Raw genomic sequence first — 16,475 nt, forward strand, 5'->3', positions numbered from 1 at the left:
GGCCTCCCAAAGTGCTGGGATTACAGGCTTGAGCCACCGCGCCTGGCCAGCAGTAGAGTTTGACTTGCCGTTTACTTAAATGACCCATGGGATCTTTATCTCATCAAAAGGGTTGATGATGATCAAAGAGTTTTGAAAATGAGAAGTTTGAGATCCATGGGCTTGAGAACTAAGTTTAAGTCTATTATAGAAAAAGCATTGAATCTCCATTCTAGTCCTGTTTCTATATTTCGTCAGCTGGGGACTGGGCAAGACCTGTCCCTCCTCTGGGCCTCATTTTGTCATCTGCAGAGAGATGAGAGTAAGGTGAGAGATGAAAGAAGATCTCTAGGATTTCAGAAGTGACAGTGACCTCTGGAGATGAGAAAGTATAGATTCTTGTGCTACACAGATAAGAAACTAAAGCTGCCAGAGAAGATCAAAAGCTTCCAGCAGTACCACCTAGGTAAGAGCTGGGGCTTGGACTCAATTCTGATTCAGAAGGAAATGCTGATCCACTCTCATTGCTCTGAGCTCCTCAGGTCCTTCAGAGACACCCTATCTGAAGTGAACCAAGGTGACCCAAAGGATTTATGTAACCTCTGTCAATGCCTCCATCTCTCCCCTGGGGTAATATATGCCCTGGGATAAAGTTGCTCAATATGTGTTGGCCATGAGCAGGTGTATTTCTCAAGATTCTAAGCTGAGAAAAGTCACATCTCATTACTACCAAGATAAAGAAGCCTCTCCTCCTGTGGACAGGCTGTTGGAGCCTAAATAATAGACTGGAGCAGGGAGCAAATCTATAGCATTTGCTAAACAGCCTGACCAGGTTGGGCATCCATCTGTGAAAGAAGACTCTATGGACTGCCTTCTGTATCCAGGCTGAATCTCAGCCAAAGTGAAGACAGAATTGAAAAAGATTGATCTCCTGCTATAGCCCGTTTGACATTATGTCAGTGATGTGCCTGAATCTTTCCAAAGTTTATGAAGATAAATAGGTATTATCATCCTCCTTCCTAAGCATTCATTCACTCACTCAACAAATACTTTTTTGGTGCACTTTCAATGTGCCTAGTACTGTGATGAACGCAATAAAGCCCCTGCTCACCATTAGCTTGTATTCTAGTGGAGGAAGACAGTCAATAATCAAATTAAAAAGTGAATGTAAAGCCGAGTGCAGTGACTCACACTTATAATCCAAGCACTTTGGGAGACTGAGGCGGGTGGATTGCTTGAGGCCAGAAATTTGAAACTAGCCTGGCCAACATGTTGTAACCCTGTCTTTACTAAAAATACAAAAATCAGCCAGGTGTGATGGCATACACCTGTAATCCAAGCTACCCAGGAGACTGAGGCACGAGAATCACTTGAACCAGAGAGGCCGAGATTGCAGTGAGCCAAGATCGTGCCATTGCACTCCAGCCTGGGCAACAGAGTGAGACTCTGTCTCGAAGAAGAAAAAGAAAGTGAACATAGAATATGTCAGATGGTGATAATTGCTATGAATGGAGGTGGGAAAGAAGGACAAAGAAGATAGGGAGTGCTGGCACGGTCTTTGTGTGACTAGGTAATGTTGGAGCAGAGACCTGAAGAAGAAAGAGCAAATCATGCAAAGAACAAATGTGTTAGGCAGATGGAGCGGTGAGTGCTAAGGCCCTTAGTGTCCTAATAATCTAAGCTGTTTTCATTTCTAGACTAGAAAATCAAAGATGTTAACTTAATTGTAAAGGATCAGTATATACTACTGTATATATTAAACAGTTTGACAAATCATACAGCAGTGCATCTATGTATCTATAAAGTCCTATTATTGTTATTGTATAAAATCACTGTTTTTGGTATAACATAACTTTCCAGATAGGAGTTTGAAAAATCCATTTGTGTGATTTAAATTGTATAAGAAAGAGTGATAAACCATGAGACAATCATTAGACCCTGTGTAGAATACTCTCAATTGAACAGACCTGCACTTTGTTTTTTCTTTTTCTTTCCTTTTTTTCTTCCCACCATTCTACCCTCCTTATTTCCTTTCTTTTCTTTTTTAACATTTTAGGATCACTGTCAAAACCAAATTTTTGACTGGCAAAAATTAGCCTTGAAAATCAATGATTTATCAAAATGGAACACAAAATAAAAACTTAGCCTAACTTCACATAGACTAAGATGTTGATAAGCCAATGAGGAATTCCCACTATTTAAAAAGTGGCTCTCAAGATGGAGAACTCTGTATGGCTGTTCACCAAGGTTCTGCAGCTTTCAGTGAATTTTGTGTTTATTCCCAGTGTCTCTATTCTGTAGATTTTGCTTTAAATAACCAAGCAGAATATTTTATGTATTAATTCTAGTATTTTTATTCACAACTACACATCCTAACTTCAACAACCGTATTCTCAAGAATGCAAGGTATTTTTGACATCAGAAAATTTATTTTTAAAAAGTCATCCATTCTGCCCATATTCAGTACAACACAGGCATACCTTGTTGTATTGCCGTTTGCTTTATTATGCTTCATTTTTTGCATTTCACAGATACTGCATTTTTTTAAATAAATTGAAGGTTTATGGCAACCCTGCACAAACAAGTCTAGTGGCACCATTTTTCCATTGCCATGTACTCACATTCGTCTATGCCACATTTAGGTAATTCTTGCTGTATTTCAAACTTTTTAATTATTATTGCAGGTGTTATGGTGATCTGTGTGATCAGGGATCTGTGATGCCACTATTGTAATTGTTTTGGGGCACTACGTCATGCCCATACAAGATGGCAAACTTAATTGATAAATGTTATGTGTGTTCTGACTGCTCCACTGACTCGTTGTCCCCTCATCTCTCTCCCTACCTCAGGCCTCCCTAATTCCCTGAGACACAGTAATATTGAAATTAAGCCAATTAATAGTCCTACTATTGCCCTAATTACCCTCTAAATATCCAAGTGAAAGGAAGAGTTCTGTGTCCCACACTTTAAATCAAAAGCTAGAAATCATCACGCTTAGTGAAAAAGGCATGCTGAAAACTGAGACAGACCAAAGCCTAGGCCTCTTGTGCCAAATAGCCAAGTTATGAATGCAAAGGAAAAGTTCTTAAAGGAAATTTAAAGTGCTACTCAAGTGAACACACAAATAATAAGAAAGAAAAACAGATTTACGGCTGATACAGACTTTTAGTCACCTGGATTAAAGATCAAAACAGCCACAACATTCCCCTAAGCCAAAGTCTAATTCAGAGCAAAGCCCCAACTCTTCATTTCTTTAGAGTCTAAGAGAGATGAGGAAGGTGCAGAGGAAAAGTGGAAAGGTAGGCAGGGTCCTGTGGCTCCTGCCTGTAATCCCATCACTTTGGGAGGCTAAGGTGGGTGGATCTCTTGAACCCAGAAATTCGAGACCAGCCTGGACAACATAGCAAGACCCCATCTCTATACAAAAATTAGCCAGATGTGGTGGTGCACCCCTGTAGTCCCAGCAACTGAGGAGGCTGAGATAGGAGGATCACTTGAGCCCAGGAGGCAGAGGTTGCAATGAGCTATGATTGTGCCCCTGCACTCCAGCCTGAGTGACAGAGTGATACCCTGTCTTAAAAAAACATGAAAAGAAAAGTGGGAAGGTAGCAGAGGTTGTTGGTTTGTGAGGTTTAAGGAAAGAAGCTATGTCCATAACATAAAAGTGCAAGGTAAAATACTAAGTGCAATGTAGAAGCTGCAGCAAGCCAGTGAGGAAATACAGTTAAAATCATTGATGAAGGTGACTGCATTAAACAACAGATTTCCAATGTAGATGAAGCAGCCTCATATTATTGTTTTGGAAGAAGAGTCCACCTAGGACTTTCATAGCAGAGAAGAGAAATCAATGTCTGCCTTCAAAGCTTAAAGGGACAGGGTAACTCTCTTGTTAAGTGCAGCTGGTGACTTAAAGTTGAAGCCAATGCTTAATTGACCATTCTGAAAATCCTAGGGCCCTTAAGAATTATGCTAAATCTACTCTGCCTATGCTTTATGAATGTAACAATAAGGTTTGGATGATAGTACATCTGTTTATAGCATGGTTTACTGAATATTTAAGCCCACTATTTAGACCTACTGCTCAGAAAAAAAATTCTTTTCAAAATTTTACTGCTCATTGACAATGCAAACAGTCACCCAGCAGTTCTAATGGAGATGTAAAAGGAGATTGTTTTCATGCCTATTAATACAAAATCCATTCTTCAGCCCATAAATCAAGGAATCATTTCAAGGTTCAAGTTTTATTATTTAAGAAATACTTTTTTTTTTAAGAAATTATTTTCATAGTCTATAGCTGCCATAGATAATGATTCCTTTGATGGATATGGGCAAAGTCAATTAAAAACCTCTGGAAAGGATTCATTATTATAGATGCCACTAAGAACATTTGAGATTCAAGGTGGGAAGTATAATAGCATGGAGTTTGGAAGAAGTGAATTTCAGCCTCAGGGACAGAGTTCAAGATGTCAGTGACGAAAGTAACTGCAGATATGACAGAACTAGCAAGAGAACTAGAATTAGAAGTGGAGCCTGAAGATATGACCGAATTGCTACAATCTCATGATAAGACTTGAATGAATGAAGAGTTGTCTCTTACGGATGAGCAAAGAAAATGGTTTCTTGAGATGAAATCTCCTCCTGGTGAAGATGCTGTGAACATTGTTGAAATGATAACAAAGGATTTAGAATATTACATAAACTTAGTTGATAAAGCAGTGGCAGGGTTTGAGAGGATGGACTTCAATTTTGAAAGAAATTCTACAGTGGGTAAAATGCCATCAAACAGAATCCCATGCTGTGGAGATATCTTTTGTGAAAAGAAGAGTCAACCAATGCAGCAAACTTCATTTTTTTCTTATTTTAAGAACTTTCCACAACCACCTCAACCCTCAGCAAACCCTACTTTGATTAGTCAACAGCTCTTAACAATGAGGCAAGACCCTCCACCAGCAAAAAGATTACTAATCTAAAGGCTCAGGTGACTAATCTGAAGACTCATACGATTAGCATTTTTAGCAATATTTTAAAATTCAGGCATGTACATTGTTTTTTTAGATATAATGCTGTTGCATACTTGATAGACTATAGTATAGTATAAACAACTTTTTTTTTTTTTTTGAGACAGTTTCACTCTGTTGCCCAGGCCGGAGTGCAGTGGTACAATCTTGACTCATTGTAGCATCTGCCTCCTGGGTTCAAGTGATTCTCCTACCTCACCCTCCCAAGTAGCTGGAATTACAGGCACACCATGACCACGCCCAGCTAATTTTTATATTTTTAGAAGAAACAGGGGTCTCACCATGTTGGCCAGGCTTGTCTTGAACTCCTGACCTCAAGTGATCTGCCTGCCTCAGCCTCCCAAAGTGCTGGGATTACAGGCCTGAGCCATCATGCCCGGCAGTGTAAACAGCTTTTATACGCACTAAGAAACCAAAGAACTCACGTGACTTGCTTTATTGCAGTATTCTCTTTACTGAGGTGGTCTGGAACTCAACCTGCAATATCTTGGAAGTGTAGACACTTGTGAGTTTTGTCCAGTCCAAAGCTAACTTGATTAGAAGTCAGAGTTAACTCTTTTAGCTACTTCAAAAGTAAAAAAAAAATTACCTACCCTTTGAACAAGTAGGATAGAACAACAGTCTTACTCGGCTGACATGAAATTTAGGGCAGCAGAAAAGATTTTCTAATTGCTTTCATCACATCATTTTTCAACATGTAAGGACTTAAGAATTGGCTTTCCTTATGCCAGAAATCTCCAAGGGACCAGTCTTAAAAAGTGTATCATGGTGGAAAAGTCATCAGGAGCGGGTAGGACACCTGTGGATCTGGAATATCTAAACCTAAGAGCATCATTTACGAACACTTGTTACCTTGGCCCCTGTTATTAATCTGAGGACTGATTTGTGATATTGCAGGAGCATAAGATTTGATAGACACTATCATTCTCAATTTCATTCTGGCTTGAGACTTTTGACCATTCATAGATGGTACCTTTCATCATTTGATGGAGAGAGGAAAAAGCTATCTTTGAGGTTTTGTTATATTTCTCAGTCACAGGGGAAGCTTGAAATTCATTTCTCTCAGGCCTGTGTTAGGTCTCCTTTGTGAAAAGAAAAGAATGCTGAGTGTAATTTGTAATTCAGAATCAACCATTTTATATGCAAATTGTTCTTGGTTTAGTAAGATAACCTTTTCTGTCACTTCCAATTTGATTTATGGAGCCAGTGTCAGCAAAGGCACCTTGGAAATGTAAAGTATCATACAGATAAATATTTTACTTATTTCCTAAATATAATTTGGTGACTCATTTCTCAACTATAGGTGAGTGAGGTAGCTGATCCTGGGTAGATCCATAGAATGCTCCGAGGGAGTAGATGTGGAACCTCTTGGGATCGTTTTTACCAAATTTCTTTAGTTAGCTATTGAGTTATTTTTGAAAGATTGAGCTATAGCTCATAGGAGGCCCTCTTAATTGTATCCTGAGCATGCATGTGTTTAAGAACCATCTCTTCTTGTCTTTTCTTTTTTCCTCTTTCCTGTCCTCTTTCCTTTCCCCTTTCCTTTCCCTTTTCCTTTCCCGTTCCCTTTCCCCTTCCCTTCCCTTCTGACAGGGTCTCACTCCAGGTTGGAGGCAGAGGTGCAATCATGGCTTACCGCAGCCTCGACTCCTTGGGCTCAAGAGACCCTCCCACCTCAGCCTCCTGAGTAGCTGGGACCACAGGCATGTGCCATGATGCCTGGCTAATTTTAAAAAAAATTTTTTTTGTAGAGACAGGGTCTCACTATGTTGCCCAAGCTGGTACTGAACACCTGGGCTTAAGCAATCCTCCTGCCTTGGCCTCACAAAGTGTTGCTATTACAGGTGTGAGCTACTATGCCCAGCGTATATTTTTTTCTAATATTAGCATATAGGGAGTTACTGAATGCCCTCTAAAAATTAGTCTTCAGTTTGGAAATGATGTGTCCAAATACATTTGAGCTTGGATAAGCAAACCTGGATGATTTTCTTTCTCATGGGTATACTAATTATAACTTGTGTGTATAGTACTTTAAAGTTTCCAAAACACTTTCCACAACCATCTCATTTGATTCTTGAAAACAGCCATGTTTGCTACAGGGAGGGAGAGTATGTGACTTTATTGACATCTATACTAGGCTGTGGAAATAGCCTCATTCCCAACTCTAGCTCCAAATACTGTGCTTCTCCTTCTATAGCAGTTGTTCTCAAAGTGTGGTCCCAGGACCAGCAACATAAGCATCACCTGGGATTTTGCTAGAAATGCAATGAGAAATTCTGGGATTGGGCCCCAGCAACCTGCATTTTAATAAACCTTCCAGGTGATTCTGATGCACTGAAAGTTTTAGAGCCCTACTGTACCCCTACTTGCTTGAGTAACTTTGGTACTAGAAATAACAATGCTAGTTTTTCAGAGGTGTAGTTTGAAAATTTTCTCTACTTTACCTCTTCCCTTACTTGTTAGTCTTGGGAACACAAGTAGGTAACTTAACCTACTGACCCACAGTGATGCATTTTATCTGTGAAATAGGTAATAGTAATAGCTTTCTTGCCTAAAGTCCAACAGATGGGCTCTGTACAGTCTTTGATTAGCTTCCATTATTTACACAGAGTTTTAGTCTTACAGCAGGCTTAGTTTTGTTGTTTACAAGTTTGAGACGTAGCTTAAATTTAACCTATTGGTTCAGAAACAGGCAGAACTCATACTCTCCAAAAGTGCTAAGAAGTGTTATAAGCAGAGGGATGCTAGAGCCAGCACCTACTGGCTTAAAAGAGTCCATGTATGAACGTCTTCCCAATTATGTATATTGACATCACATTGTAGGCTTGAAATTGGTCATGGTCAGGGAAGATTATACCATGGAAATTAGTAAATGCTATAAACTAGGGCTTTTAGTTTCAGAGAGCTGATTGTTAAACATTTACCAGTATATCTTAGTTACAAAGTATTTTTAAATGAGCTGAAGCTTCATCTGCATGTTTGTTGGATCTGATAGTTCAGATTTGTGATCATTATAGGATCAGCATTAGGATATATATGTAGATAAAATTGGTAGTAAGGGAGTCAGATTCAGCCCAGAGATATGTTTTGTTGGTCTGCAAAATATATATATATATATATATATATATATATAATATAATATATTTGAATTTCTTTTTTTGACCATGATAGATCAGGAATGCAATGTATTTATTTTTAATGTTAACTGTCAGCACTTAAAAATTGGAAGATTTAACATAAAAATATGGTGGATTTCTAGCTCTTGAAAAATAGGGTGATCTGGTAACACTGGGCACCCGCCATCGCATGGCAATAGTGGGCTGCAGGTGAATTTTAAATATGTGCAGGTTGACTTGTTTGCTACAGTCCTTGTCATTCTGTGACTCTATATCTAACCAAGGCCTTTGCTCCTTTGTTTTCTCACTGTCTCCTTTAGGCATCTGAGTCTGTGGCCCCTGATGTAAGGAAAACTAAGCCCCGAGAAAGTGTGTTTCTCACCAGCTGAAATCTCAACATACTGTTTTAAGCTTTCCACAAAGTTAATTCAGTTGTACTAATGGACTGCAAAGCTTGATAATTAATTTCCAACTTGTCCTAAATTTCAAATGGCCTGTTTGAAAATCCAAGTAGCAGTATGACTCACTGCCTGCACTTGGGAGCTGTCATTTTTCCCAGATGGTGAAGACTTTTGAGGGAGGTCTCCGTAGGTCTCAGTGAAAATGACGCCTATCTTTGTTTTCCTTTGTGGGGATGCATGACCTCAAGCTTCAGAGGTATCTGTCCTTCAGTGAAATGTGTAGAAGAGATGTTTGTTTGCTGTCAGCACTTTATTAGAAAATGATTTTTAAGGAAAAGGTGAAATGATTATGTTTCCTTTCAGATCAAAGTGGTACGTGCTTGGATTATTTGCCTTGACAGGTTTTTCTTTTTCCCTAGTAGTTTCAGGAGGTTCAGCAGGACAGACTTTGTGTTTGCGATGTTGGCTCTGGAATTGGCTGTCAATATTGTTGATGAACCTCTGATTAATTTTTAGCAGGTTAACCTATGATTCCAAGACTGGCTGATGAAATAACTACTATTCAGTTAGGGTCATCCAGGAGATAACTTTCCCTGTTCCACGTAATAAATGTTTATTAAGCAATTATTATGTGCAGGTGTTTGAGCATAGTACTAAGGGGCAGCCAGAGACCTAGAAAACAAGCCAGAATGTGACCTGTGCTGTAAGTGCAATGGAAGGCTGTGGAATCAGGGAGGACAGAGGAAATAGCATTTGCACTGCTATACCCTGCCAATAGTCTTTCAGGTCTCCAGATAGTTTTATATCTGTAATTTTGCTTTTTAAAACATGTATAATTACATACACCTCATCCAGAAGTTTCACTTGGTAAAAAAAGAAATGTGTAGAACCATTTATGAGGTAGATTTACTTGACATCATGGGTCATTTAGAATGTTTATTTCAAGAATAATCAAAAATATTTCCATTATCTGGTTGGTAAACTCTTCTAATTACTTCTGTTCTACAGGTATAGAAACGGAGGTTTTTGTTAAATAGGAAACTCAAATGAGTGTCATGAAGTCAAAAATTTTGTTTTAGCTCTTTTTCTTGTTTGTTTAGACAGAATCTCAATGTGTTGCCCAGGCTGGAGTACGGTGGCACGATCATGGCTCACTCCAGCCTTGACCTCCCAAGCCCAAGTGATCCTCCCACTTCAGCCTCCCAAGCAGCTAGGACCGTCGGCATGTACCCCATGCCTGGTTAATTTTTTTTTTTTTTTGTAGAGATGAGGTCTCCCTATATTGCCCAGGTTGGCCTCAAAATTTGTGGTTTAAGTGATCCTCTCACCTCGGCCGCCCAAAATGCTGGGATTACAGGTGTGAACCACCACACCCCAGCTTGTTTTAACTCTTAACTTTTATAATGAAGATAATATCTTTTTGACAAAATATCTAAGTCTAGTACTTGTGTAAGCTGTTTTCAGACTCCAGAAGCAGTACCCATGATGACAATGAAGACACCAGAAGTACAGCAAGTCATTGGGAGATATTTGCTAGTTGTGTCACCCAGGGAGAGTTATTTAAGTTCTCTGAATCTTAACTGTAGAATAAGGTTGATAGTATCTACTTTTTGGGTTTTAGGGAGAATTAAATAATCTGCTACAAGGGTTTGGCGTGTAGTAAACAGTAAATAGTTGCTGTTATATTTTTAAGAGTTTTTAAAAATTTATATTGGATCTTTTAAATTATCTTTATTTGTTCAGTTTCATGTTGGTGTTAGTTTTTTTTTCTTTCTTTCCTTTGTCCGTGGAAAATGATCGGGAATCCAGACCTCTAGGCCAGTAGTAATACACTTGAAGATCATAAATTAAACTTTTGAAAATGCAAAATGGCTGCCAGACCCTAAGCCTAGCCCTCAGCCAGCTCATTCCCCTTTACCTTTTTGCCCCTGTACGTTTTTGTCTCAGGAACATAATAGGACACTCTGGGACTGCCCCAGATGTTAAGAAAAGGGCCAACATTTTTTGAACCTTTTGTATTTGTCAAGACCTATGTAAGCACTTTACATATATTATTAGGTAATCTTCACAGCAACACTGTGCAATGAGTGTTATTATTATCATCCCCATTTTACACATGAGGGCACTGAGGTTTGAGAAGTTAAGTAACTTGTCTTAAATCCTTTAGTTAAGTAAATTTTAGAGCTAGAATTCAAAGCCAGCTGTAACTCCAGAGCCCAAGCATGGGAAAAGGGTGGTTGGGCTTTGTGGGCTCAATAGTGATTCACCCCAGCTCCCAGTCCCTTGGGACTTCATGCTCTACCAAGGAAGTATAGCATTTTTGTGGCTTTCTGAATATTCTCAGTCCGCTCACCCTGTGGGAGCACCTCTTTCTTGGCGGCATCCCGTATTTGATTCCTGTGGCTGCTATAACAAATTACCAAAAACTTAATGGTTCAAACAACAGAAATTTATTCGCTCATAGTTCTTGATGCCAGAAGTTCAAATTCAAAGCATTGGCAGGACTGTAATTCCTTCAGAGGATCTTGGGGAGATGCCATTCCTTGCCCCTTCCAGCTCCTGGTGGCCGTCAGCATTCATTGGCCTGTAGTGCAGCACTCCAGTGTCTGCCTTTGTCTTCACATGGCCTTCCCCTCTGCATCTTTTGTACGCTTGCCATTGGACTCAGGGCCCACCCCAGTAATCCAGGATGGCCACTTCATCTCAAGATACTTAATTAGATCTGCAAAGATTATTTTTCCAAATAAAGTCACATTCACAAGTGCTGAGAATTAGGACATAGTGCCATCTTTCAGGGACCACCATTCAACCCATGACATATGCTGATGGGTGCATTTCAAGCAACCAGGCAAGCTCTTGTCCTTTAGCATGCATTGTGGGCAGGTGTGACATCTAGCCAAGGCTACTTTTCCAGTGCAGTGGCTGATTATCTGCAAGATTTTACAACTTGTTTTAAGGGTGTCTACATGCTTTTAATGTGAATGACCCTATCTTAAATACAACTAAAACCTCAGGGGCTTCCCCTGACATGGTCGCCTATCTCACAAGGTTTTTTTGTTGTTGTTTTGTTTTAGATTGCTGACCTGCAGCTGCATAAACTGGATGAACTGGACTGTCTGATTCAGGGCCTGCTTTATGTCGACTCTGTTGGCTTCAACGGCAAGCCAGAATGTTATTATTTTGAAAATCCCACAAATCCTGAATTGTGTCAAAAAAAGCCGTACTGCCTTGATAACCCATACCCTATGTTGCTGGTTAACATGGGCTCAGGTGTCAGCATTCTAGCTGTGTACTCCAAGGACAACTATAAAAGAGTTACAGGGACCAGGTAAACATGTTTCCACTTGTGCTTAAACCCAGACTTCTTTCTTGATGACCAGTTTATAGTAAAAGGTTATTTATATTGAATACATTTTTAAAAGAAGTATCTTGGCTTCCTTGACCAACCAAAAAGAATTTATCGAATGGTGTGTTAAAGTGATATGTGGATGATTTATATAAATGTTAATAAAACACAGTCCTTGCCTTGATAGAAACTTTGGTCAGGTTGAAGGAAAAAGGATTACACACACCAGAAATTTGCCAACATGGTGGTGTACATTAAGTGCCAAATGATTGGCAGGGTCAGTAGAATTCAGATGGAAGGATCATTGGGATGATCAGAGGCAACTTCAGAAGAAACCTTTTGGACCCTCCTTGATGCCTAGCTCAGAAAGACTTGCTTGAAATAATACACCATTCCAATCAGCAAACTAAACTAGGTCTACAAAGAATGCTTTTTTACCCTCAGGCAAATGCTCTACCTGAAAGCTGGCATAGTCAACATACCTCCTAGGGAATTTTGGAGTGGAGTAAACAGGGAAACAGCCCTGTGGCCACAGTGGGGCACAGAGCCTTGTTTTTTAGTGCACACACCTCAAGGCCCATGTTAAGAGTCAAGGGGCTCAGCTTCCTGTTAATGGGGATTCAACATGGGAAAAACATCTGAGGTCAGATCTCTCTGAAACATCCCAGTGTAAAGAAAACTAAACAGGTTTTCCTTAATTTTCAGAGGAGGATTTGGTATGAAGCATTTCTCCAACATGTGGAACCACAGAACCAATTTTTAGAGAAACAGCTTAAGGGACTAGTGCCATGTAGAATGTGCTTTGGGACTTGATGTTGAAACCAGTGTTTTTGACAGATGCAGATATCATGTCACTTCTCTGGGTCTCAGTATTCTCATTTCTGCCATGAAGGGGGTTGTTTCTTAGATTGCTTCTACAAACTTTTCACTACTGAAACTCTGCAGGACTACTCACCCATTAGGAGAAGAGTATTGCTTTTGCAGTGCATTCCCATGACTTGTGATAAATGAGTGGTTCCCCACTGGGGTGGGGGAAGTTTTCACAGTCCCCCCCAGGACTGTTTGACATCTTTTTCTCTTTGGTTGTTACAACTGGAGATGGAGTGCTACCGGCATCTAGTGGGTAGAGGTCAAAGATGATGTTAAAATCCTGTAGTACATAAGGCAACAGAAAATTATCAAGCCCCAAATGTCAGTAATGCTGCTGCTGAGAAACCCTGGCATGCATGCATGCACGTGCGTGCGCGCGCGCGCGCACACACACACACACACACACACACACACACATTCTTACTGAAGCCTACTTGTGTCCAGAGTATAGGCTTTGTTGTGTAAGTTAATTGTTACCAAGTATACATTTTCTCACTGAAAATATAGAAGCTTGCTTGCTCACACAATTAACAAAACTGACTCCATGGCCTCATGGGGACTGTCAGGACTATCAGAGACATAAATGTTTCAGCTGAGCTGGTTTACATTAGAGAGTGATTTGATAAATGTATAATTTTTAAGAAACTACAGACATCCTCCCAGAAGGAGTAATTGAATTGGTAAAGTTAGTCCCAAGGTAACAAGCTATACATTGTTCACAATTAGAGATATTCACAGTTTTATTGATTAACAGTTAATAGTTTCAAGAATTACATCACAGGTACATGTTCTTAAACTTGGAGGCTCCACAGATCTGGGTCATCTTAAATAGCTGCGAAGAAGCTAACTGCGGGTTTGGCTTCTATTACACGTTTAATGACGTCTGTAAATATCAGTAAATGCCCATTAATGTCCAGTATTCTCCAGTCATCAACAAATTCTGTCTGCATGTTCAGGCTTCCCTATAAACTGTCTCTTCAATCAGTAGTTTTGGAAATGTGCTACCGAAGCCTGCAGGTTAATAGAGAACACTTTCAGGGACTACCACGAGACTGGGTTGGGGGGTGGGAAATGAAACATCAAGTCTGTGGTGCTGTGATCCTGATCCAGAGTTGTTTTGCCAAAGGCTTCTTTTGATTCCAGTTAGAAAACCTCTGACATAAACAATTACAGTTAGCAGTGAAGTTAGTAACTACAGTTAATATGAGTGTGTAAAACACACTCTGGGAACCACTGTTCTAAACAAATGGCTTAGCTTTAAGTTTTGCTACTCCTAGTGTGAACTGGTAGCTGACACCCCAGGTTTTTTATTATTGTATTATACCTGATTTTCCCATTAAACATTAAAGATGTTTATTTTTAAGAAGCCACACAGGATGTCAGTTTTCTTTTAAACATAGTTTCAAATGGTGTATTTCAATATTATGTATAATTTTGTTGCATCCCAGATTTGGTAGCAACATTTTTTTCCTAGTGATACAACTACAATTTTATTATAGAAGTCAATGGAAAAAATAGTATTTGACAGGTGACATTAGACTGTGTAGTCTGTTAAAAGAGGAATGCAACTAATTTTGAAACTTTGGTGAAAGTAGCAGTACATCTCATCTCATCATTTTGGAATCTGTTTTAAGCGCATGAGCACTAAATTGAAGGTTTCTTCTACTGTTTCTTAAAATCCCCCACTAGGATGTTGTTTCTTTGTTTTATTTTTAAATGATGATAATATTCTACCGCTTTTTCTTGCATTGTTTTTGTCTCTGATATGCTGAGGGTTTTACTGTATGCCTACTGAAACAGATGTATCTGATTGTGAGCAAGGAATCACTTAATTAAATAATGGTTAGCAGGTTGAGGATATTAATAAAGTGCTGGGAGGCATTTGGCTCTTCTGCGACCGTGCATTCTTTCCTCCTATCTGCAGTGCACTTGCTGTGCAAATGCATGCTTGCTTTACCTCATTTGCTCCAATTCTTTATATGGAGTTGTCTGTCATTTTCCAGTCATACATAATGCACTTGCCCTTTTTCATTTATACCAACACATCACCCAATGGGTTACCTTCTTTCTAAGTCAGCCAGTGTCTTCAGTTGCCTACCTTTGGAGTGGGTTGTTGAATGCCTTGATTGATACAAATCCTTAATGTCCAAAGAAAGGTTATTAGTGGAGATGAAAGATATTTAGAAGCTAGAAATAGGAGCAAAGATGTCTTTCTAAAAATACACGGGGAGAAAAAAAGACAAATCCAAATAACACACAAACCAAAACATGGTCCCACACTAGCTTTGTAAGTAGGCTGAAACCAGCAATGTAGAATGACATGCTTCATCGAGTGTAAATAAAGATAATTTTTTTTAGAGGAAATCCAAAGTTTCTACTTTAACTAACTTGTAAAGGTAATAAGGTACATGGAGCTCTTCTTTTACTCATGGAATTGCACCTACAGTTTAGGTAGCTGCTACTGGTGGTGCCTAAGTACATAATTTTCCATGAAAAGCCATAATTTCAATCATATATATATGTATATATGTATGTATGTTATGTATGTTATATATATATATATACACACACACACATACATACATACATACACATGTGTATTTTTTTAGGATGGAGTCCAGCTCTGTCACCCAGGCTAGAGTACAGTGGTACAATCTTGGCTCACTACAACCTCCACCAGGGTTCAGGTGATCCCCTCACCTCAGCCTCCTGAGTAACTGGGATTACAGGTGTGCACCACCACACCTGGCTAATTTTTGTATTTTTAGTAGAGACAGGATTTTGGCATGTTGGCCAGGCTGGTCTCGAACTCCTGACCTCAGGTGATCTACCCACCTTGGCCTCCCAATGTGCTGGGATGACAAGCGTGAGCCACCATGCCTGGCGTCGAATATACTTTTATTTCTTTTTTTTTGGACAAGTATACTTTTATACAAATGACAATTTAAGAATATTACACATAGTTTCACTTCGTTATTTTATTTTTTGAGACAGAGTCTCGGTCTGTCACCTAGGCTGTAATGCAGTGGTGCTATCCCAGCTCACTGTGACCTCCAACTCCTGGGTTCAAATATTCTTCCTCAGTTTCCCCAGTAGCTGGGATTACAGGTGTGGGCCACCACACCTGGCTAATTTTTGTATTTTTAATAGAGATGGAGTTTCACCATGTTGGCCAGGCTAGTCTCGAACTCCTGACCTCAAGTAACTCACCCATCTCAGCCTCCAAAAGTGCTGGGAATACAGATGTGAACCACCACACCCAGCCAGTTTTGCTTTAGATGCATCTTCAAGAACTATGTACCTATCTACAGTACCTTCTTGTTAACCATTATTGACAGTATTAAACATAACCTTAATCCCAAATTGATTTTATTCTTAGAAGTAAAAGCCAGTGCTCAAACACAAACTGAATTTCCAAAGCTAGTAGCTCTTTGGGGCTTCAGAACAGATGGATGTGAGCAGCTCTTCTTCATTTACTCTTCTCCATGGAAAAGAAATAGGAAAACCTAGGTCTATTAACTAGGAATGAATGCTTATTTTCCTGCTGGGAGTTCACTGGTATTAGTTTTTCTATGAATCTGCTTTTCTTTCCATTAAGTAACTTTGATATTAATATACAATTGAGTTCATTCTTGGATACTATAATTACTTTCTAATTTCGTCTAGGCTATTTTAGAGGAACTTTCCCCGTAAACAAGTGAAAGCTTTTTAAATGTAGCCCAACCATTGGAACCACTTTATGACC

General features: G+C 39.4%; 1 protein-coding gene across 6 annotated transcripts in view; it reads left to right on the plus strand.

Moving 5' to 3' along the window:
• PANK1 (pantothenate kinase 1) overlaps positions 1–16,475 on the plus strand; it is a 62,602-nt gene that overhangs the window by 34,383 nt on the left and 11,744 nt on the right. For all 6 annotated transcript variants that reach the window (XM_032245578.1, XM_032245576.1, XM_032245575.1 and 3 more), the window contains one exon: positions 11,589–11,842. In XM_032245578.1, coding sequence (XP_032101469.1) covers positions 11,589–11,842 — 254 coding nt within the window. The remainder of the gene's footprint in view (positions 1–11,588; positions 11,843–16,475) is intronic.

This window comes from Sapajus apella, unplaced genomic scaffold, assembly GCF_009761245.1.
Source record: "Sapajus apella isolate SASKATOON/1434 unplaced genomic scaffold, GSC_monkey_1.0 scaffold58, whole genome shotgun sequence".
In the NCBI taxonomy this organism is placed as follows: domain Eukaryota; kingdom Metazoa; phylum Chordata; class Mammalia; order Primates; family Cebidae; genus Sapajus; species Sapajus apella.